The following is a 24,485-nucleotide window of genomic DNA, read 5'->3' as shown; positions in this document are numbered from 1 at the left end:
GTTTCCCCATAAAAAGTGACCGAAAAGTCCAGAGTAGTGCAGCAGAAGGCTGTGCTCCTCTGGTAAAGTCAGACTATGCTGTTTAAACAAAGCAAAAAGCTTGGGGGTACACAACTGGAGGGAAGATTACATATGGAACTCTGCAGCTGGTTTTAAAGGTTTTAATTGTCTTGTAGTTTCACCACTGAGTCTACCTCTGTCGGACTCGGAACCTTCTTGTAAATTCCTCAAAGTACTCCCTGTGCCGGGCTCAGACCCCTTTTTAGGTCCTCAAAAGGCCTCCCTTGTTCGAGCTCAGACCCTCCTAGCAAAAGTCACAATTTTAACCAAAAGGTTTTGGGACTTTGAGTCCCTGAATGCACTGGGCTGATTTTGCTCCCACTTCTTTCCTCCACAAAATGACACTTCTTTTCATTGGTAGCTGCAGGAGCCAAAAGGGGGTGTTTGTAGGAGATCAGGGTCTCTCCCTGCTCCTCAGAGACCTGGGTTTGCCTGCCTGGCCCAGGCTAGGAGTTTAACTGTTGGTATCGCCAGACAATCAGAGCTGCCCCTGGTCTTGCCTTCTGGTGGGACAGTTTCCTCTTCCACACTGCAATCTCCTCTCTGATAGCAGGGTCAGTGTTTGGGCAGTTTTCTCCTTCAACTCCTGGTCACCCAGGGTCTCTCCAGCTCACTAGGGCTCTCTCCTGCTCTCTGGTACCTTCCGGCATACCCTACTCACTCACAATGCTGTTCCTGGCTGCTGCTTTTATACTCCCAGCTAGAGTTAATTGGAGTCAGTTGTGAATAGTTGTCCCTCCCGGCTCGACTCTGCCTGACCTCATTATCGGGACAACATGGAGACTGCTCATAGGAATCCATTGTCTATTGATTCCTATGGGTAATCCTCATGGCTCCCAGCTGCCTCTTACACGTCCCAGTGGATTTCAATAGGGGAATGGGATTATGGGAGTTGTAGTGTTGTGGGGAGGTAAAATTCATATTAGATCTTAGAGGTAATTTGGAGTTACCCCGTCTTCTCTGCCTTTTCCCCAAGGGAAAGTGCTGGGGGAGATGGGATTTTGGTGACAACATCCCATAATGGCTGCTGGGATATCAGGTAGAGGTGCATTGGAATACCCCGGCTCGCCCAAGGGCGCTCCTCTCGCAGACTCCAAGGACCCCCTGCCCAGGTGATCTTCCCCCACTTGTCCACCCCCAGGGTTGGGATCCAAGAGCAATGGCCCTCCCCTGGCCACCTGAGCAAAGAATCCCCTGGAATAACATTGGAAAAACACCTTAGGTGTCTCACAAATGTAGCAAGTAGCTGAAACACTGGCGAGTAGTGCTTGACATGGGGAAGCACAGGAAGATCATAGGGAGTCCAGATCTAAGTCTATATCAGGGTTATGTTTTCCCAGTCAAGGTAGTTACAGACAGATACCAAAACGGGGAGCCGCTACCTAATCAAAACAAAACACAGGACCTCCTGTTGTCCTTCATCAATTCTCATAAAGACCCATGTGGTCCGTTCAATGATCAATCATGTCTGTAGTCAAATGTGATTATCCACTGCTTCCGGACAGTTGTTTGCCATGACTGGGAAGCAGTTTACCTTGGCATGGTAGATGTCAATATAAGTTCCCATAGCTCCTGAATCCACAAAGGTAGTTGCGTATAAAGGAGCCTGGCTAGGTAGAAGAAAGTGCACAGGCAAACGTGTGTAGCGAGCTGTTAGAGCCTTGAGAAAACCGACTTATCCGAGGAACTCCTTGTGTATGGACGAGTCTTGTAGTTTCCTGGTCTCATGATGGGCCACAGGTTGTCTTTTCAACTTCAATCACGCTCTTTCTGGGTTAGCGGTCCTTGTACCAGTCCAATTTGCATGGGTTCAGGAACATCCCCCCCACCCCCCTGGGTTTGGGCAGGAGTCAGGTTTTCCCATTTTGAGGTCAGGTTGCTGTCACTCATCTAGTCATTCCGTTAAGCGTGCATCCAGTTGCAATACCAGATCTTCAAAATCTGGAAAAGCTGCAGAGATGGAGAGTACTACCTCAAGAGAATCTTTCAAATCAGCAGAAAAGCCACTGTAGAGAACGGCAGATCTGTTTGTTTTCAAGCTTTGTAGTTTCGGCTGCCACTTGGTTAAAGCAAGCAAAATAGGTCCAAAAATCTGCCTTACTTGTGGACGGTCGACACGATCTTTTCCGCCCAAGTAAGTGCAGCAGAGGGAATGTTCTGAAAATTGTGGGGGGGGGGGGGGTTTGCCAAATTTAGGATTTTGCTGGGGATTGTGGGTAATAAATTCTGTTGCGGTTCGCGCAAGTAAGACCACTTTGGATTCCCACGGGTGTCTTCTTTTCGGAAATGCATGGGGTTCCCTGTTTTCCTTGGTGGCTTCAACACCCCAGGCCCAAATCTGTAGGTTGTCCACAAGAACGAAAACCTGCAGAATCTGCTCTGCTGAAAGACTTGGGGTTACCAGAGGTTTAGCCTTTTCCCTTTGCGCCCAGGTAGGTGCACCCACACATGTATGTACCGTTTTCATCGGGACACCTGTGGGAACGCGGGAAGGTAGGACATTTGTTGTGTTTGCATGGTTTTCATACTGATTTCGAACATTTGCTACTGCACTGTCTCACACAACCCTTGTTTCCCAAACGCGACCTACATTTAGTCGTTGCTTTAGGCACTACACACTTTTGTTACCTGCACAAAGTCACCTACCTATCAAAAGGTCTGCCTGTGCTCTTTCAAAAAAATGTATGAGTGCCATTCCTCACCACATTTGTTTTCCTTACTTACACATGCTAAGTACATCTGTTCAGGCCGTAAGCATAAAAAACCTGTGTACCATGTAAGAGTCAGGGGGAATGTAGCGGGCATTGCTTTTCTCAAAATTCACAGAAGCCATTGCCTTACCGGGACCCTTGGCATTTAAAGGGTTAAAAAGACATTGGGCCTCATTACAAGTTTGCCGGTAGCCTTGCCGGTAAAACCGGCAGACTGCACCCAAACGTGCACATTTTTGAATTTTTCCAGCAAACGCGAATGGGCAATTACTGGGTCATTATGGCCCGCCGGACCCGGTAATTGTCCATTCACGGGCGCCAGAATAAAAAAATCCCCATTCCCATTGAGCCCTATAGGGCTCAATAGGGCTACAAAACCATTATATTAAAAAAAAGACAGTCACAAAGGGGGCACGGATGGGGTGGTGTTCAAACAGTTAGGATGCATCCTACAGGGCTCAATGGGAATGGGAAGGTCGGATGCACCGGCACCATTCTTGAATGGTGCCGGTGCATCCGACATGCTCTGCTCGCGGGTGCCGGTACGCAAAGCACCCGAGAGCATAACTCGTAGTTTGCCAGTTCGGTAACACCGGTACCGGCAAGCTTACCGGTACCATCGTTACCGGACCAGCAAACTTATGAGGTCTATTAAGATTTGTGAATAGCACAAAAGGAATTGTGTTGAAAGCCGTAGTGAACCCAACCGAGGGAGGCTAACATTTGGGAGGGAGCTGTGCCCGGAAGAGGGGGATCCAGGGGTGAAAAGGCATCACCCAACATACAAGCAGAAAGGAACTTACCGGTGCTCAAAACATGGGGAAGGGAGACCACGATTATTGCATCCGAATTTATTATTTGTGAACACTTATTTACTTCTTGTGAGCCCTATCCCACACTCTTTGTATTTAGCTTAACAATTGGCCATAGGTTTTTCTTAGTATAGGCCCTTTTATTTGACAAGATGCCGCTAGTACTGCCTTATTTTGATTCGATGGTCGTAGCTTGCTCCAATCTTAGACTTCGGTTTAGATTATGCGTTTTCCACTCTACCTATACAGTTTAATAAACACCCTTGAACTGTGATCACTTGTGTCTTTCTTGATACCATTGAGGCCCCCTCTCGCACTGGTATCATGTTGGTTTCCAAACTTCCTGGCTGACCCTTGTTTTGGGACAGGTCAGGTAAACGGATCGGGTATTGGTCCATTGTCATTCACGCTGTGGGAAAGTGTTTGTGTTAGGAAAGGGGGAGGGAGGTGGAGTTTCGTAATATCCTACCGGGTAAGATGGGGAAAAGGCGGGGATACTGCGTCTCACCCTTCGGTGTCCCACTTCCACTCCAGAGGAACCCTCATCCAGGTGATGTTCCCTCACTAGTCCACCCCCAGGAACTGGATGGCTGTGTCCTGGCCACCTGGATGACAGATCCCCGGGAACTAGCAAGTGAGACACCTGTCTCACAGTAGGGACCCAGTGAAGTGTCACTAATACCGCCCGACATCTTTACTGAACATAGATGAGAAAATCTACACTAGAACCCTGGCCACGCGTCTCGAGGACTTGATGCCCCGCCTAATACACCTCGAGTTTTATACAGTTTCGACATTGAGCAGACGCTTAAGACACTGAAGCTCGTGAAATTGACCAGGGAAGCAGGAGATTATTCTATTCGGTTAGACTGGGAGTTTCTTCGTAAACTGTGATTTGGTGAAGGGAATAACAGAGGGATAAAAGCCCTGTATATTGGCCAAGTTGCTCAGGTCTTGGTTAATGGAAGGGCTCCCCCTCCCTTTCATTTGGGACGGAGCATCAGACAGGGTTGCCCTCTCTCTATATAGAGCCTCTGGCAGTTAAAATAAGGTAAGACAAGGAGTGGAAGGATTGAGAGTGGGGACAGGGAATATGAACTCAGGATGTAGGAGGGTGACATTCTCCTCCATTTGTGCAACCTGAGAACATCAATTCTGGTGGCTCTCTGCATCATAACAGATAGTAGATGAGAGGCTGGTTTTAAAGGTGAATGCAGACAAATCGATACTCTTCCCAATTGGAAGGGGGCCTGAAGATCAGTTGAGGACCTGAAGAAGTCGACTGGCCATCCAACAGGACGATCGGAAATACCCAGGGGTGAACGTGACAAAGGACCTTTGGGAGCTATACAAAGCCAACTATCCCCCCCATGTTCAGTGCTCTATCTGGAGGACTAGAGGTATGGTCCCGATTGACACTATCATGGATGGGACTCTTGAATGCTGTAAAGTTGACCCTTTTGCCAAAAGGTTCTCGATTTGTTCCAGATGATTCCCATTAAGGTCCCGCAGGAGATGTTCACTGAACTGAAGCAAAACATGTTATGGTTTTTAAAGTATTTTAAGCAGAGGGTGGGCTATTGCACTCCGATTAGGCCCAAGAAAAGAGGTGGAGTGCGTGCGATTACCGGATTTGTATATTTACTGTAGGGCTGCTCAGTTTTGACATTGACGGCAACCAGGTCCAAACATCTTCTGCAGCCAACCCTGGGCATATACCTAGTCGCCACCCTTGAACTTTCGCATCAGGTAATTTCATTGCCTCGTCCGCTGCCTACAACACAAAACTTCTGTATGCCAGCAAGCCATTTCTCACTACAACTAACTGCCTCACCATAGATAGAGCCATCACCGCAGCCAAACCTGATTATGTAACGCTCTCTTTGCAGGAACCTCTGAAGGTAACCTGTGCAAGCTGCAAACCCATCAGAACAATGCCTTCTGAGCAGCTCTAGGTTTGTCAAGCATGATCATGTCACAAAGGCTAGGAAAGATGCCCACTGGCTCCCGATTTGTGAACAAATTAAATTCAAGACCCTCTCTATCACACACAGGTGCACCACACACACTGCCCCGGCCTACCTATCACGCCGGGTGGTGAAATACTCCCCCCGCCCCCTCATCCTCTATGATCCACAAACAGCCATCTCCTCAGAGTGCCCATCTTAACAAGAAAAAACGTAGGACAGAGCTCAAAGTCAAAGCTACCAGGTTCTGGAACAATCTCCCCATCACCTTGAGAAATTAACCTTCCTACTAGACCTTCAGAGAAAATCCAAAAACCTTGCTTTTTGCCTAAAAGTTGCCTTAGATAACAGATTAAGACCATCGGATACCTGTCTCCCCCTCAATCCCCCACCTTACCCCTCGTACCAAGAAATTAAGACACATGGAATCCCTCCACCCAGTTTTGTTTCCCGATTGCTCTTGCATTCTCTGTATTCTGTACTTTGTCTCACGATGTAACTAGCGATTAGATAGCCGAGGGTTCAGTGCGCTGAAACAAATGCAAAAATAAATAAATAAAATAAATACACTTATGAGATGTAGTAGAAAAGCAATGGGTTATGTTGGTTACGTCCGGCCAAGGTGGAGGTGTGGCTGTGGGCCCCAAAGGACGTACCGAAAAAAAAAAAAAGTACGTAGCCATAGGATATTGGGTTTAATGGGGAAGGGCGGGGGGGGGGGGTCGAAGAGAGAGAGAAATCGGAAGGAGATGCAGATAGTTTTCACATGGCTCTCCCCTATAAGTCACCTTTGGCACCCACTGGTTAGGGATTAAATAGTTGATCCTCTCCGCTTCCAGCCATGGTATGAGGCGGGGCTGGAGAGCAGGTAGGACAACTGTTGAAGTGACCTGAGTTGACGCGCTGGAGGTATTAGAGGAAGGTTTACATATGGGAAAGTTATCAGTCTTCATGTATTTACAATTGAAGGGGGGTTCTCATGGCTAGTAAGTGGAAAGCAGTTCTACAGAGAAATTACAGAAACCAAGAATATCCTCAGTACATTTAGTACAACTAAAATTTTGATTTCCAGCTATACAGGTACCTTCTATTGGTGACAGGGGGTAGAGCCCTATAGAAAGAGATGTGAGTCTGACCTGGCAGTTGAATTTGTTAAGTCCTGGAGGGAATTGCGTATAAACAGGCACAAAATTTTGATTGCGTGCCAGTATAAAATTACACGGAATAAATGACTATATGGGTGGCAATATGACCCTGTGTGCTTTTAGAAAATGTTTCCTGGGGTAAATCCTGGTTGTTGGCGAGGTTGTGGAGAGAGGGCCCTGTACTGGCACATGTGCTGGGCGTGCCCAAAGGTGCCTTGTTTTTGGAAAGAGGTGTTGGGATGGATCAAAAGCTTGGATGGGATTGAGAGGCACCTAGACCAGTTATTGGTACTGTTTGCTATGTAGGTAATCGGAGTGGAGGAGCCTCCCATATGGTTATTTTCTCCCCCCCCCAAATAAGAGAACATGTGCAGTAAAGTGTAAACTGTACACGAGAAGGAATGGAAAAGCCATGTTGGTGGTACTACCAGTGAAAATGGGTTGGCATTGTGCCGTCATTTTAGTTCGTTACCTTGGGTCGGGGTGGTGAAATGAGTGGGTGAAGCGAGGGGTGAGGAGAGGGGGAAGAAATGTTTGCAGTGGTTATAAGACAGGACATGCACAACGTTGTTCTACGTTACTGCAATAAATAAGAATTTACAAAAAAAGATGACTTTCACAGCAGCTATTCAAAGAAATTAAAAACATTTTTTTTAAAAGTTCGATGGTTAAGAAGAGCCCAAAACTACCTATTTGAAAGCCTGTTGCACAGTAGCCAATCAAGCAAACGGTGACCCTGGACTAAGCACGACTAACACTTTGAAAAGTGGGTGGAACAAAACACACTTCATGAAAAAGGAACTTATTGGTTTCTGAAATAAAAAAAAATAAAAAACACTCGACAGCAGTTATATTGCTCAGCAAAACATGTCCAGCCCTCAGGAACTGAGAAAAGGGAAAAGGCAACAGTAACAGAAGGTGAGCAAGACAAGCATGCTTGATGCACGTTAGTTTCCTTTTTGAATTCATAGCTATGCTCAGCAATTGGCAATCCAGTGGAGACGCTATTAACACTTACAACCCAAGAGTATAGGGAAAAGGAGACCAGTTGTAAGAGAACGCAAATTAAGTACATTTGTGTCACTTGAAGATTGTACTGGAGAAATCACAAATGATTTCCATATCTGAAATTCATGTGCTTTCGTGAAAAGGTCTCGAAAGGTGCCTGTGCAGACACGCACGAGGAACCAGAAAGAAGTTAGCGAAGACCAAGTACACTGAATAGAGGATATTTACTTTGAGCGTGAAAATTAAAAGCTTTCTAAATTATATAAAGGCTATGTTCAAAGGATAACTGGTAACTTGACAGTGTAATTGGGGGTTGTGAGGGCTTTGAGGTGAGGCATTCAGATATGCTGTTTCAATAAAACAGAACGTATAATGAAAGAACATTCACTTTCATTGTAATGAAATCTGTAATTAAAGAAATAGTTGCTTTAACTGATGGGTACTATTGGTTGTTTATACTTTGAAAATTAAATTTTATAGTGAAATATATATGCTCTATTAATACAATGATTCTGGTTTAGTTATATGAAAAAGTACTTTAAAGTAGTTTTAAAAAGAAGGGCAACCCCCAGAATTGAGCAAAGCAATTACATATTATTGGTTAGTGTTTGTGCACCCAAAAGGAAAGACAAATGTTTTCAGTAAGTTTCCACCAGAAAACTGGAGCAGCTTATTTTAAGAACAAGACAATCTTAAGTCTGAACGAATAAAACTGGAAGAAAACATACAGAATGCAGTAACAAACAAAACCACTTCCAAGGGTTAGGAAAAAAGTCCCTGCTGCATGCATCATGCTCACCTCGTAAAGACCCTCAAAGAAAGTGTTTTTATCTTCTGTACTCCAGGACTCCCACTGCCGCCGGACCTTCTTTTTAATGCCGTCCTCCTTTTCACTGGCAGATGAGCAAAGGGTGCGTGATGTTTTAGAGCCACCAATAGAAGCAGAGCATAGAGAGATAGTTGAAGGGCAGCCAGAGGATGAGCCCCCATTATCTGCAAGAAATAAATGAGGAATTGAAAATACCAGTTTGAATAGCAGTTAATGACCATCTGATAAGCCAACTAATAACCACAGTCTTGCACAAAGTCTGTTATTTAGAAAGAGCAAAAAAGTTTGTGTTAAATACTTATTTCATTTGAGAGATTAATTAATATGAACGTTTAGCTGAACGATCAACAGAAAACAGTTTGGGGGTGAATAGTTTCTTATTTTTAACAAGACATTAGGCAGGCTTTACAAATCAAACAGTGACGCAGCTTCCTACTTGGCGCTCGACTTCTATTAGAACCATGGATCACCAGTTCTTCCCACTCTTTCAGTAAGGTCTCCCTTTGTAGATTAAATATTCATGCACAATCTCTGGGATTTTATAGTAATACAAGCATGTATTTCTTTATCCGGATCCTTCTTGGCTGGGGCCGAATTCATCAAGATGTCACATTGGTGGTCCTGAACTCTACTACCGGGACTGACTAAACATGCACCCTAAATTTTCCGAGCGGGGGTCAGGCGTCCGACTCTTTAGGTCCAGTCGGCAACTTAGGGTACTTTCATGCACTTGTTTTCTTTAACCAGTCTCATGTCCACTTTGATGTGCGCCCTTTGATGGCCACTTTTCCCCGACAAGCTTAGGAGCACCCCTCTAGTCCAGGTCTTGAACAGCCCTCTACTTGACCAACGCCCCTGCCTCCTGGAACTCACTTTACAGCTCTCCACCCTCTGGGTCCTCTCCTTTCTACTCTAGTTGACTTTCCTACTCCACTGTTTCCAACTTCACCCTTTCTCGGTCTCTCTTCTGGGGATCCTGCTCAGCCTTCTCCATGGCCCTCCGCTTTCCCCTCTGAACACTAATCGTACTATCTTCTTTCACAAATCCATCCTCTTCCTCTTCTTTCTTTTGTCCTCTCTCTATGTTCGTCAACAATCTCCTAACTCCCAACGACCATCTTGGTCAGTTTCTTTTTAATCTTCCTGGGTCTTTGATTGGGCTCTTGAACAGGGAACCTGCAGTGGCTGTATGGTAATCGGAAGCAGGCCGTCAGATTGGTGGAAGCCAGAATGAACTAAAACGTAATCATGTGAATTCACTTCTATGTATCGAGCCACAGCGGACAAAATAGGCGGTCAAATAACGTGGAGTCAAGAGGTCCTTACTTCATGGTTGCCCGACTCCAGGAAGGCACTGCCAGTGCATTCAGCTGCTTTGGTATTCCGCATAATTGAGGCCTTATTACACTAGGTACTACAAGGTCTGCCGCGTTACCACAGGAAGGCCTCATGCCGCACCCTCTAACCATGCTTGCACACAGTTACTTGATGGTATTTTGGAATTGTAGTGGGTAAACTGTGGCTCACTGAATCCCAGCGACAGGGGGTTCGCAAGAAAAACTCACTAAGTTCCATATGTCCCTCTCTTCCAACTGCATGCTAGGACTTTGAGACCACAGTGCGGATTCCCGGCATATCTACGATGTACAGAGCATAAGGCTAGGTATAAGGTGGAGGCTCTGGAAAATCCCCTGGATACTACGTCTAGGGCCAGCATCATTGAGGACAGCTGCCCTGGCTCCCATAGTCACAAGGGTGCACCCCCCAACTTCTCCAAATGTCATCATCACAATACAGAGTATTCATATTAAGGACTTCCAACTTTACTGTATTATGTTTTATAAATGGGAGTTACCAGTTGACTCCACCCCCAACTCAAAACCAAGATTCCGGAGTGCACTGCTTGTTGCATAATCCATCTTGTAGCAACCAACCAATTTCAAGAAAAAAAACTTATATAGGTAGGTGTACTACGAATTGCAACAAACCAACCCTGAGGTTCAGACAAATGAAATCTTACAGTCCCAGAGATCATGTCATATGCCCATGTCAGAGTAATTGCAACGTTTGTTTTCAAAATAAACTTTGCAACTTTTATCACGTTAGTCCAACTACTACAGTAGTAACAATGAATAAAGAAAAAAGACCAATTGTACGGGAACCACATTTCTGGGGCTGCATGTTCAGTCCAAACCAATTTCAAAGCATACATTGTCTGATCTTGCCTATCTGACATGAATAGTTATGGAGTGCAGTTAGCATGCTTTGGGCAGAGCACTGTCTGAGATCAATGAATACCCCTCACTAGAAGTGGCAGAAGCAATAGGACCCCCTGTCCTACATAGTCAGTGTAGGGGGAATGTCAATAAAATCGCTTATTATTAGAGGCCAGGGAAGAATTGTTTCCATTACTGGGAACTCCCAGATTTTAATTCAACATTTCACAATGAAGGATTCTGCAGGATCTTTCCACTACTGTGCTACAGTGAGTCTTACTACCTGCAATAGGTGGATCAATAGTCGGTAAATAGTGATTCTCAGTACAAACATTGGGCATGCATGCTCTGGTTCACCATTCCCCAATATCACTACTAAGATCAAGCGGGAGTGTCCACTGCATAATCAATTTGATGTGCAACAGAACCCCTTTCCAAAATATTTGCATTACCAAACAATCCACCACATTTGGCCCGGGTTCCCTACTACCCCACAACCTCTCCAGCAGCTTAGAGACTATTTGTTTGCTTTCATTTATTCTGAGGGGCATGGGAGGGTGGGGGGGGGGGAGGTGCAGTTTCCTACTGAAAACACATTATGTATACATTTTCTTTGGTTAGGAGGACAGAGGATTCTTTTAAATATATGCTTAGCCAGCCTTCTTCCAGTATAGGGACCCCTCGTTCCCAGACCCATTTCCACTTCTAAGGAAGGGAATTGCCCTAAGAATCCTTCTGCAGGATTTGCTAAACCCTGAATATTCTTTTTTAATCAGGCCCTCGTTTAAAGTAAGCGTCCGCCCTAAAGGTGATCGGATTCGAGCTCTGGCAATCTGCCTGTGTGTTTTTCAGTGCCTAAGCTGTGTACCTAAAATCTCTGTTTCTAACCAAACTACTTACAATCCTCAAAAGTCATAAGTTGGTTGTCCATTTGATTCAGCACCAGCAGGCCCTTCTGTTCCCACACGGTGAAGGATGTCTTAGCCATTGGTCACTGGATGGCTCTCCGCTGCCTCCGGCTGAACTCTACAAAGACAGAAGTCATCTTCCCCCCAGCTTCCAATGCCTCCCCTCTCCTTCCCGCGTGACTTCCTTGCTCCCTTAACCAAGGCTCACACTCTTGGGGTTCTCTTTGATAGGGACATACGACTGCAACAATTCATCACTACCACTGCCTCTGCTGCTCCTATTAACCCTCTCAAAATTCAGAAAATGTGTTCTTTTCGTCCAACCACTCTACAAAAACTCTAATCTCCATGCGAGTTAAGCAAGCAGGACTACTGCTCAAGACTTGGCCTTCCTCTCTACCCCTTCCTCACTCTAGACAAAGTCCTCAACCTTGCAACCTGCACTCTAAAACCTACCCAGATCACCCCCGCTTTTATCGACCAACAGTCTGGTTGGCTCTCCCTGCAATGCACAATCCACTCTTTTGAAGTACCTTCTCTAGTCTAAAAAGCTATCTATAGTATTGTTCCTCAGTACCTGTCTGATTGTATCTCAGTTTACTCTCCATCTCATTCCCAACGCTTCTCCTCTGAACTCAACCTTACCGCTCAGACCCTCCTTGTGCCTCATTTCACTTCCGCTCCTTCTGCCTACTTGCCCTGCTCCACAGGAACCCACTGCACATAATCAAAAAGCAACTGAACTGTGGATCTCTTCAAAGCGCACTTCACATACTTGTCAAAAAGGCAACTCCCTGTGCACTTTCCCTACCTGACCCCAACACCACTTACAGTGATGCTTAATAGTGTAATTTTGTACATTTAATTAGTACTACTCTTCAGTTTGAAGCACTTGCCCATTAAGTTAATGTTACATTTGTAAGTCACCTGTTTCCGTACATACAATTTGTTTGTTTGTTTTGTCCTTGGTGTATGTCCTACATTTTCTTACAGCATCAAACTGGTTCACTACTTGTTCTCATCTTTTTGCTACTGTACAGGTACCCTTCGTGGAAATGCTTCACCATCTGTAAATGTGTTGGCGCAAGTCATTTATGGTCGAAATTGGCACCCTTGTTCTTCAAATAAATAAAAACTCAAAATTACAAATACATTTCTGGTGAGGCGTCCAGGGTGAGTGTGATTGGGGACAAGGGATCAATGCCCAGAGCTAATCCCAGGAGTGTCAAGCATGCATCCCAGTGATGTAGCACAATTTGTGTTGATGTTAAAAAGGTCAGGCGAGATGACGCAGGCTTTCTTGCTAAGGAAGGGAGCAAAGTGTTGAAGAGGAAACAGCTTGCTCCAAGTCCCACCAGAGCTTCTGTCCCCTGTCCATGTGCCATTCAAACATTCTCCAATTGAGTTACTAGAAAGTATTGCCTAAGTTCTGGAACCTCATATCCCTCCAAACTAAGGTTTCTCTGTAGCAGCTTGCGCTGTATCCATGGTTCAACTACCCCAACCCCTACACGGCCCCCAGATAACCTTAAGCTTTCCCTGGAGTATCTGAAACAGGAGTGTAGATATTGATTGGGAGAATACTAAAGACTAACAACAATCTGGGAAGTAATGTCATTTTCAGTGTGATTATATGCAACACACCTATGATATGTCCTGGAGGATCCAGCAATTTAGATGTTACTCGCAGCCCTTCCGTACTCCAGGGATATTGGAAGAATATAGGGAGTCTAGTGAGGGCATGAGGTGAATTCTCAGATATTCTACAGCGTCGACAGTTCATCTAATAGGCAATATTCTATTCAGGGAGCTTCAATCCTCTGGAGGCAGCTCAACCGGCTAGCTAGATAACCTATGCTGCTTCATCGCTGCTGACAGAGATGGCTTAGCATCACTTAGAATTAGCACTATATCGTCAGCATAGATCACTATTTTAATGTTGTGCATCACTGCATGTCCCTCCCAAGATCAATTCATTACCCCTAATTGCTGCCGCGAGAGTCTCAACTCCAAGGGCAAAGATCAGCGGGGACAGCGGACATCCCCGATTCATACCTCAATCTGTCATGGACTCGAATTCTAGTGGTTGCCGCTTGACAGTTTGCCACAAGTTTAATAAACTGATGGAAGAGTAAGCTTCATTAGCACCCGGCACTGGGGCACCAGCCAATCGAGTGGCTACCAACGTGGACTGAAACCTACAGTCTCCTCCCGCATTCGAAGCCGCCCGACGGCTGGTTCCCCCGGCCACCATCTTCCCCCATCCTCTGTCCCCTTTTTCTCTCTATTTCCTACCCCCCTCCCTGCTCCGAGTTGCATCGGTGCAGGCCAGTGCAGCAGCTCCCCAGCTTCTACAGCCGCTATGGAAAAAGAAAGGGAAGACCGTATTTTCAGTCATTGAACAGGACGAGGCATCCCATAGTCATCAGCCTTCTTATGTTGTTCTGAGTGCCCCAGTTAAGTATAAACTGTTAGGTCTTGATTCATAATTCTTGGCAGTATTTGGGATTAATCGATCTGCTAGGATTTTTGTATATATTTTGGGGTAGCCATTGAGGAGCAAGATGGGACAATATAGCACTCCCCGGGTCGCCATCTTTAGGATTATTGTTTTGTTTAAATATTAGGGTAGCCAAGGATTCAGTCATCTATTTGGTTATAGTCAGTTCGGGAACTGGGTGTGAGTGAAAGACTGTATAGTAAGTATTTGTCAATCCATCAGGAACTGGTACTTTTGAGGGGTAAGACTTTAATCACCTGCGTAATCAACTGCATAACCTCTTACTTCGTTATTAGGGCTTCCAGTTCCAATCTTTCTTGTTCGGTGATTTGAGGATCCGTGAGGGAAAGTTAATATTTATCCTAGAAAAGGGCTCTGTGTGCATAAAACTAATGTGTGTGGTCTGTTCTGCAGAGTGAACTAATCTGCACAGCTCAATTAAGGAAAGCCATCTTAATATTTGAGGTAGGGCTACTACATTTTGCCTGTCCACACTTGTGGTTGTAGAGGTGTTGTCTAGCACATGGTCTAACACACAATTGAAGTCCCCTCCTACTATTTTGTCCCTCTCAGTGAACTCCCTTAATTCCAATATGATAGCTCAGAAGAATTTCTCTTGAGACTTGCTTGGTGCAGGAATATAAACTAGTGCATCTAGGGAGCACTCTCACCACTCCTTTACCAAAACAAAACCGTAGGGTCAATTCATACCATGGTAGGCAATATGGTACATTTTATATCCTTATAAATAAGTATTGCCACCCCTCGTTTTACCTCTCCTGAAGAGGCAAAGAAACCTCAAGTGTAGTCTCTAGACACAAATCCTCACTTGCGCTTTTCCAGTAAATAGGTTTCCTGAAGGAAGATTAATACTGGTTTTTGTTTACTTATTCTCCTGCCCAGCCATCTCCTCTTAACTGGCAAGTTTAATGGCTAACATTCAGGGAAACAAATAGCCTCCTGTCACCCATTATGCTCCGAGACCTCAGCTAAAACCACATTTCGCATGTGAGCTATATTGAGACAGTGTCTGTAGTTCAGGAAGTTCCCAGAAAACATGCTATAGTAACTAACAATCATTAACTTGTTTTCAACTACATAAGTATCTCTCAGTTATTTAATTGGGCTTTTTTCAGAGGCTGAAACGCCCAACCAGCCCCCTTGCATCCAGGAAAGCAGAGGCGAGAGAAAAAGAGCGTGAGCAAGAAGAAAAAAGAAGAGAGCCATAGAAGAAGAAACATTTCTTGAGAAAAGAAGAGTCTGAATGTTCACCCACACCTCCTTCAGCCACCCCACCCCATCTCACCCACGCCAGTCCCATTCCACCGCCCTGAGACTCTGGTCTAAAAGGTCCTTCTCCCTAGTAGAGAACGTCTAGCAGTTCTGACTGAATACTTAGATGGGATCAGTCTCATCGAGCATGGGTGAAGGGTGTTAGGTAAGAATTGGTGCAGTCACACTGTGTGAGACTACACAACACTTATCTGCTTGGTATCAGGTAACCCACTTTTGGTATAAGTCTGTACTACACAAGTTGGTAGTGAGACTGAGCAGCCACGCCTATCTCGAGAGGGGAAAATGTGAGCTGTAGCAATGAAATTTATCTATACAAGTAACCATGTAACACTTACACAAGGTTTCAGTTATAGTTATTTAATATCACATTTTAAATAAGCATTCTTTAAAAAGGCAATTTGTGTAACAATGAAAAAATACTTTAAAAATACTGTTCAGGGGTTCCAAGATGGCCGCCGGGGTGAGGAGTCGCAGCTAATCTGCGCTCCGCCCGGGCCGCCAAAAAAAAGAGCACGACCGAAGCCGTGACGGACCGTCACTCGACCCCCCCCCCGACATTTGGAAGTCCCCCCCGCATTCCCCCCTCCCCCATCGAGGCCGAGGGAGTCTCTCCAGCGCCGCAGAGGACCTCACAACGCGGCGCGGGGAGATCGAGAGGCGTCGGCTGGTGTGGGGGCTGGATCGGAGATTCAGTGGAACCCCGAGAGAAGGCTCGCTCCCCCCCCCGCCACCGCACAGACAAACGAAGAGCACCGAGGAGGAGGGAGCCACAGCGGCAGCAGCGGCACCGGGGAAGGGAGAGAGCAGCGCGATCGGGGCGGACCGCTGGTGTGGTGAAGCGGGGGCCGCCCTGAAACATAGTGCAGGACGAGATGAGGCGAGCCAACCAGGTGGGGGGGGAGAAAAACAATCACCTGCCCGCATCTTTACACCCCGGAGGGGGAGGACCCAGAGAAAGAAAAAAAAAAGAGGAAAAAAAAATAATAATAAAATAAAAAATAAAAAATACGCGGGATGAATGCTGGGAAATATATATAACAAGTCAAAAATATAACAAATAATCCCTGCAACGTGAAAGGGCTCCGGCATTATCTGGATCGGGGATCCCCCCCCCCCCCCGGCCTGAAAGAATCCACTATGCAAGACCCCCCCCCACGCAGGCCGGAGAATCCTCTTCCCCCACTAACTAGGGGGCAAGGAGTGGGGGGACAGCAATTAAGGGGAAACAGTACCTGCCATCAACATAGACACAGAGATCCGACGGGGAAAGGAGAGGAAACGCAGACTGCACGTCTGCCTAAATTGAGGACCCTCCGCCCACAGAGACATTTCAGAGGACAGGATCGGGAGAAGGGCCCTCCGGAGGGCTACAAGAAGGCGCAGCAGCCCCCATAGACATTTTACCGGATCACGCTACCATGTCTAGAGCAAAAAGTAAGGGGAACCCCATCCAACAGACACCCCAATCTACGAAGCAAGGTGCAGATATTCTGCAAATGTGGTCAGAGGGATCATCGCAACCGAGGGGGGGGGACCCAGGGAGAATCCATGGGGGAGCCAGAGTCACTATCCCAACAGCTACAACCACTGACCAGGGAAGATATGCAAACCTGGTTCATGGACTTGCAAGAAAAATTCATGTCCACAGTTCAAGAACGATTTACAACTATGAAAAATGAAATGAAACAAGTTGTACAAGACATGAGAATTGATATAAACAACTTAGAAGAAAGAACGGACATAGTGGAAAAAACGGTGCAAAGTCTAGAAGAAGATATGAGACAAACAAGCGAAACGCAAGAACACTTGGTGTCACTCACAACTTGGAACTTCAATGTGAGGACTTGGAGAACCGTTCTAGGCGCTCCAACATCCGAATCAAGAACATGACGGAAACAGTGCTAGACAAAGATCTGAAAGAGGCGGTAAAGGAGGTGTTCAGAGACATACTGGGGTCCCGAGACACTGATGAAATCGGAATTGACAGAATCCACAGGGTTGGACCAAAAAGATCAGGGGCCCCAGGGGAAAGACCACGGCTCTCCTCCTACCCACAGAAAGAACAGATCCTCAGGAGAGCCAGAGAATTGGAACATATCAAAATGAACGGTCAAGACGTCCAATTGTATCAAGACCTCGCTCTAATAACCCTCCAAAGGAGGAGAGCAATGGCGCCATTGGTGAAAGTTCTGATAGAAAAGCAAACCCGCTATAAATGGACCTTCCCATTCGGGCTGCTATTTACGTGGGAAGGGAAACAGAGAAGAGTAACCACGGTGGAGGAAGGTCTGAGCACATTGGGTCTCCAAGAAGATGAGGACAAACGGGGGGAGACCTCAAACAGGAGGGATCGAACGAGAAGGCCAATGGGCTGGGAAACAATCACGCAAAAAAAAGACTAATACAGGGAGGGAGTCCCGGAGAAGAGTAACATGAAGAACCCGGGAACACGCATTCAAGGGGTACGGACAAGAAAGAGCAGTTATTGAAACACTGTCGGGGTGTGGGAGGAGAGCGGAACGGAAAACACACAGATGGCGGTCGGGGTAAGAACCGACTGCTTGGAACTCGGCGAAGACCAATGGGTCATTGGGGTTTAGGACTCCCCATAACATACCCCCCGAGGGTGAGGAGGGCAGGGAGCGATGGGCGCAACGCTCTAGCGTCAATAGAACCCTCGCCCTACTCAGTTTGGTTGGTACAAAGTTCAAAGTTGGGGGGGCGGGGAAGTTCAAGGGCGGGAAGAAATGAAACAAGAACAGAAGGGGGCCCGAGGCAACGACAAACAAATATAACACAATGGGGATGATACGCATTGTGACATACAATATAAGGGGCATGAATCACCCAACAGAAAGGGCTAAACTGGAAAAGCAGTTTAAAAGGGGGAAGGAAGACATACTACTTTTCCAGGAAACCCATGTGAGAACGAGGGATAAGCAGAAAATGCGGATAAAAGGATACAAAATGTGGGCTCAGGCAACTACAACGGAAAAAAAAGCTGGGGTACTGATTGCAGTAAAAGAAGGAATGGACACTAAACTACTAGATACAGCATAGATAAAGAGGGGAGATATGCCTTCGTCAATGTGGTAATTGAAGGTCTTCACATGATACTCGCCTCAATATATGCGCCCAATCAGGGACAGGATAGCTTTCTCAGAGATGTTTTAATCCAAACTGGAAATCTATGCTAAAGGGGAAGTGATCATGGGGGGAGATCTTAATATGGCATGGAATCCACATATTGATAGGAGTACAGGGAACGCACATGGCCAGGGGGCACCATCAAAACGTCTGAGACAACAAATGGACCAGATGGCCCTGAATGACGTTTGGAGGGAACTGAAGGGTGAACAGAGGGGGTACACTTACTTCTCACATGTCCACAATACTATGTCAAGAATTGACTATTTCTGGGTCTCAGTGGGACTACTGGGAAAAATCCAGGGGCTCGATAAGGGCACAATAGCCCTCTCGGACCATGCCCCGCTATGGCTGGATATGACTTCCAGGGAGGAGGAATGGGCTATGGAGGTGGAAACTACCGCAAGAGCTGATTCAGGATCCAATTACAGGGGAGTCCATAAGGGAAATGATAGAGGAATACTTTATACAAAATTACACGGGGGAGGTAGCGTTGCAAGCAGTATGGGACGCGTTTAAAGCAGTGTTGAGGGGGAAAATGATTGCGTTGAAAATCACAAGAGACAAACAAAGGTTTCAGTGGGAAAACAGCTGGAAAAAACAATCGAAGATATCCAAGAGAAACTTCTGACACACCCCACAAAGATATTAAAAAATTCACTGAAACATACACAGGGCCAATTAGAGATGCTCTGCACGAAAGGCGCAGAGAGGAACCTACTCTATCTGAAGCAAAGATATTACATTAGAGCAAACAAAGCAGACCGACTCCTGGCGAGACAATTGAGGGCAAAAAAGAAAGAAACAACGATTAAGGCCATACATGACACCAATGGAGCCCCTCAAACATGCACACAAGACATGGGGGAAGCATTAAGGCATTACTACCAAACTCTATACTCCACTGAATTCCCCGACGCGAACGCCCAAGAATCATACTTAGAAGCCATAAAGTTCCCGAAAATATCAGAAGAGGATAAGCAGTCACTAGACACCAATCAGTGAAGAGGAGGTCAGTAAATCCATAAAAGGACTCCCAAGTAACAAAGCCCCGGGCCCAGATGGGTTTACGGCCTCATTCTATAAAAAAATATGCAGACATATTGACCCCGATCCTAACTAGGCTCCTGAACTCCTTTAAAGATAGCGGTAATGTGACCCCCACTATGAATGAAGCGAAGGTTCTACTGTTTCACAAACAAGGCAAAGATACAAAAAACCCAGCATCATATAGGCCAATTTCCCTAATTAATCTAGATGCAAAAATCTATACGAAGATCCTGGCATCGAGGGTATCCCCGCTTCTCCCTAAACTAATAAGTAGAGATCAGTCAGGCTTTATTCCCGGCAGACAAACCCATGACAACACAAGGAGGCTAGCCCATTTAGTGGAAAAAATAGGTATAAATCACACCCCAGCGATACTGCTGTCTGTAGACGCCGAAAAGGCTTTTGATAGGGTGGAGTGGTCAATACTGTTCAAAATTCTGGAGCGCATGGGGTTTGGGGAACAGTATATTGCGAGCATTAGAGCGAACTACAATTCCCCATCCAGTAGAATAGTCATTAATGGCGAGGTTACGAACACGGTGAGGATATCGAGAGGAACGAAACAGGGATGCCCCCTTTCACCTTTGTTATACGCTCTGTTTTTAGAACCCCTCCTAATTAAAATACAGAATCAGTACACATTGAAGGGATAGAAATGGCAGGTCAGCAACACAAAGTGATTGCCTACGCGGATGACATGTTAATAACCCTAGAGGACCCAGAATCCACGTTATCAGCTGCAGTGAGAGAATTAGAAAATGATGGGGCCATCTCAGGCCTAAAAATTAATAGGAAGAAATCAGAGATACTAATCTTGGCAGGGGACAGAGCAAATATAGAAAGGCAAGCAAAACTACTGGACCTTAAGATAGTACTGAAAGGTATAAAATATCTGGGGATAATTGTTCCTCAAAAAAATAGGGCAATTCTATGGGGAAAACTACCCGCCGCTTATAATCATCCGAAGGGAGCTAGGCAGATGGAACCCTCTACAGATTTCCTGGTGGGGTAGAATACAAGCTGTCAAGATGACCGTCCTCCCAAGGGTACTGTATTATTTTTAGGCTCTCCCGGTGGGTGTTCCAGACTCGTTCTTTAAATCATTAACAAAACTGATATCGTCCTTTGTATGGAAGGGGAAAACGCCTAGAATAGCCAGGATGGTCCTTACAACCCCAACCAGAGAAGGAGGATTGGCGCTCCCCCATTTTAAAAAATTCTATCAGGCAGCACAGCTGAAAGTCCTGAGGGAGTGGGTGGGGGGAGGACCCGCAGCAGATATGGGCCAAACAAAACAGAGCAGTCGCGAGGACCCCACTGGTAGAACTCCTCTGGAAACAGAGGCAGCACAGACATGCAAACTTAGGAATAAGTGAAATTATGAAAACCATGCTGGAAGCATGGGATTCCCAAACAAGAAAAGGCATAATGTCCACAGCGATAGGACCCTTTACACCCATCTGCAGAAATCCACTATTTCCTCCGGGGATGGAACAGAGGGCATTTGATAGCTGGGAGAAGGTGGGCATCATTAAAATTGGTGAGATGTTCGCAGATAAGGAAATCATATCCCTCGAATCCTGCTTCTCAGGCGCGAATATACCTAAAAGGGATAGATATAGATACGAGCAACTAAAACATTGGCTGAACTCCCCAATGATTACAGAGGCAGCAGCCAGGGATCTTGCAGGGTTCGAGACACATATCATTTCCAACACGGGGGGAAAAAAGTGGGTATCAACTCTGTACAAATACATAATCTCACAAGGGGAAAACATCAAATGGGCATACAGAATAAAATGGGGCAGAACGCTGGGGAATGAACCATCGGACAGACAATGGGCAGACCTTTGGAAACAGATCCCCAGAATGACCCGTTCGGCAGAAACCAGGGAGATGTGGGTCAAGATTATGACACAGTGGCATTATACCCCTGAGAAGCTACACTCGATGTACCCAAGCACACCAAACCTATGCTGGAGAGGATGTAATGAAGTAGGAACGTGGAGATACATATGGTGGGACTGCAAAGGCATAAAACCCTTCTGGGAAGAAGTGAAAAACGAAATTGGAAAGATTTTCCCGGATGTGGGTTTGATGGGGGAGGAGGTGTGGCTCTGCGGAATCAGAGATGATACAGCAAGACGATATAGTACATCACAATGGAGAAGCTATATGGGATTGCTTATAGCAGCATGGACCACCATTGCACAAAATTGGAAAAATAAGAATACCCCATTGACATCTACATGGCTACAGAAGGTATGGTCCCATATAACAAAGGAGAAAATCACCCACAAAATTCAAGGAACTGGAGACAAGTTTGTGAAAGAGTGAGAAGGGGCCCTTCAATATCTCCAGTCAGACTTTATGGAACTGTGGTGCCCCCACAACATTAAAGTTTCAGACATTTTCAACGCATAATGGGAACCCGGGACAATATGATTTCATCCGATCCAAGGGGAGGGGTTGGGGAGGGGGAAGGGAAAGTTTTAAGTTGCAATGTTTATCTTTTTGTGTTATTAATGTAAAATCAATAAACATAAGTTTAAAAAAAAAATACTGTTCAGAATCAGCACAAGCAAGTGGATACTCTTTGGATATACTTCTTACACAATTCCTACATCCTGAGGTGACTTCAATCACAAGGACAGTAATGGCATAATATATATATATATATATATATATATATATATATATATATATATATATATATATATATATATATATATATATATATATATATATATCTATCTATCACACACCGGTTATACTGAGGTTGCAGAAGGGAAAGGTTTAATTAAGGGAAAAGGTTAAACAGGTTCTCAGTAAATGTGAGGACACTTACATCTTCCAATGAAATCTAGACAAGCCTTTACCAGCAATCGCAGTCTAAAACAAGTTACCACCTACGAGGGACAAACAATATCAAAGTCAATAGGGAGCCAGGACGGCCAAAGTCAATTTGAAGCAATCTATGGAGCTGAGGCACTTTTTAGAATCAAAGTCTTGCACCAAGTTAGAGTTTGTTAAATAAAATCACTTGTATGGTCACAAGCTGTGAAGTCTGTGGAAGGAGAGTTGGAAACAACACCAAAGGTAAGCCAGTGAAATTCCCAATTGAGAAAAGCACAGTTAAAAGACTGAGTTAAGTACCCCAAGTCTAAACAGTAACTCTGATTTGAAGAAGAGAGCTCCAGCTGGATTCTGTCCCGTTGCAGCAGTGCAGACCCCATTTTCCTGAACCTCAGGTCGTGGGGTCAAGAGGGAGGATGCCTGAAGTCGTCAGCAGCTATGGGCTCTTTTCGGTTCAGCGACACTTCCCGGTTTCAGTGCTTAGTAAACAGCACAGTTGAGGATCTTGGATACCAGTTGGGCTTCCTTCACTCTGATGAGGGGACTCGAGCTCTGGTCATCCTGCTTCTGGAGGGTCCTTGGGAGACTCCTGGAGCTTGTGGCGGATTTCTGATGTTGCACTTGACTACGGATTTCTCGAGCCCTGGCACTCGGTTCTTGCAGCAGGGAAGATGGTCCAGTGGAGTTTGTCACGGGGTTATTTGGTCCCACTAACAGAGCCGCTCTGTCTTATTGAAATAGGAGTTTCAGCACAGCAGCAGGGCTTCACCAGGCAATTCAAAGGTCCAGGAGCATGCAGCAAGCTTCGTTCACGGTTTCTTCGTAGAGTATTTCTCCCAGTGGTTGACTCGGCCTCTAGTCCAAAAACCCTCTCCTTTTAAGCAGGTTTCTCCCATTCATGCACAGCCTAGGCTGTCAATCACACAGCAGGGTGGCTGTCCTAAAAAGGACAGTCAGCCAGCCAATCAGGACTGGCTGCATTCAGGCACTCCCAGAGACAAACGACCTTTCCAGAAACACTGGAGCCAGAGGCGGGCTTCAGGGCTGAAGCCTGCCAAAGGCAAAATGGAAAAAAAAAAAAAACACTCACACCTGGCTCAACGCACAGAGTAAAACCGAGGAAAGGCCTCACAAACAGAAAAAGGCGAAAAAAGAAGACCGGGCCATTTTGACAAAATGGTCAACCATGGGTGCTGCACTGCAGTGGAGGATTCAACCTGCGGTAGAAAAGCACAATGGTAGTAAAATTAAACCACTGCAACCAGCCATTTAAAAGTAGTGAGGGTAACAAAAAAAATGTTACATGAGAATGTAGGTTAAGGGGCTACTAGGTAACTCCCCAGCACTCAACTTAAGATGGTGTGTGCTGGACCTACAAAGAAAAAAGGTAAATAAAGTCAATTTCACTTTAAAATTATTGAAAGCTGTAGCCTTAGGTAACCCTTATGAGAAATCTAAAATGATTTCGCTGTGACACCGCACTGTAGGTGCTGTGTGTCACCATACAAAAAGCAGATGCCTATGGAGTTTGTCAGACTCCACAAAAAGTGAACACACAACAATCCAAATCAGGTAAAAACACATGAGAGAGTGAGTAAAAGGTCACACTCACTCCAGGGTGAAAATTAAAAGCACCTACAAAACAGCTTGGGGTCTCTAAGGATGGAAGAATTAAGCACTGAAATGAAAATTCTCCCTAACAAAGGGGCTGGTGCCCTCCTTCTGCATGGCAGTCGCCTCAAAGATCCCAGGCATCTTCCAGCTTTGCTATCTTGGGGTACCATCTAAGTCAAACAGTAGTTTCCATGGGTAGCCCTATCAATATTTTATTCCCTTCCCTGGACACATTCTGTCACCTTCTGAAGGCTTTTTCTTTTCCCTAGTGACAGGTGCTAAAAACAGGCAGATCCAGGCCTCCCTGAATTCTATGTGGTTTGACCTCCAATATATAGCCATACGTCTTTCCTTCACACAAAAGAA

General features: G+C 45.6%; 1 protein-coding gene across 2 annotated transcripts in view; it reads right to left on the bottom strand.

Moving 5' to 3' along the window:
* The window catches only part of CRAMP1 (cramped chromatin regulator homolog 1), a 1,760,184-nt gene that overhangs the window by 1,663,484 nt on the left and 72,215 nt on the right, over positions 1-24,485 (bottom strand). For both annotated transcript variants that reach the window (XM_069646975.1, XM_069646973.1), the window contains exon 3: positions 8,503-8,696. In XM_069646975.1, the coding sequence (XP_069503076.1) occupies positions 8,503-8,696 (194 nt within the window). The remainder of the gene's footprint in view (positions 1-8,502; positions 8,697-24,485) is intronic.

Source organism: Ambystoma mexicanum, chromosome 2q (assembly GCF_040938575.1).
Source record: "Ambystoma mexicanum isolate Mex_15411 chromosome 2q, UKY_AmexF1_1, whole genome shotgun sequence".
NCBI classification, from domain to species: domain Eukaryota; kingdom Metazoa; phylum Chordata; class Amphibia; order Caudata; family Ambystomatidae; genus Ambystoma; species Ambystoma mexicanum.
The sequence above is the reverse complement of the archived record's forward strand: the minus strand, read 5'-3'. Positions and strand labels throughout refer to the sequence as shown.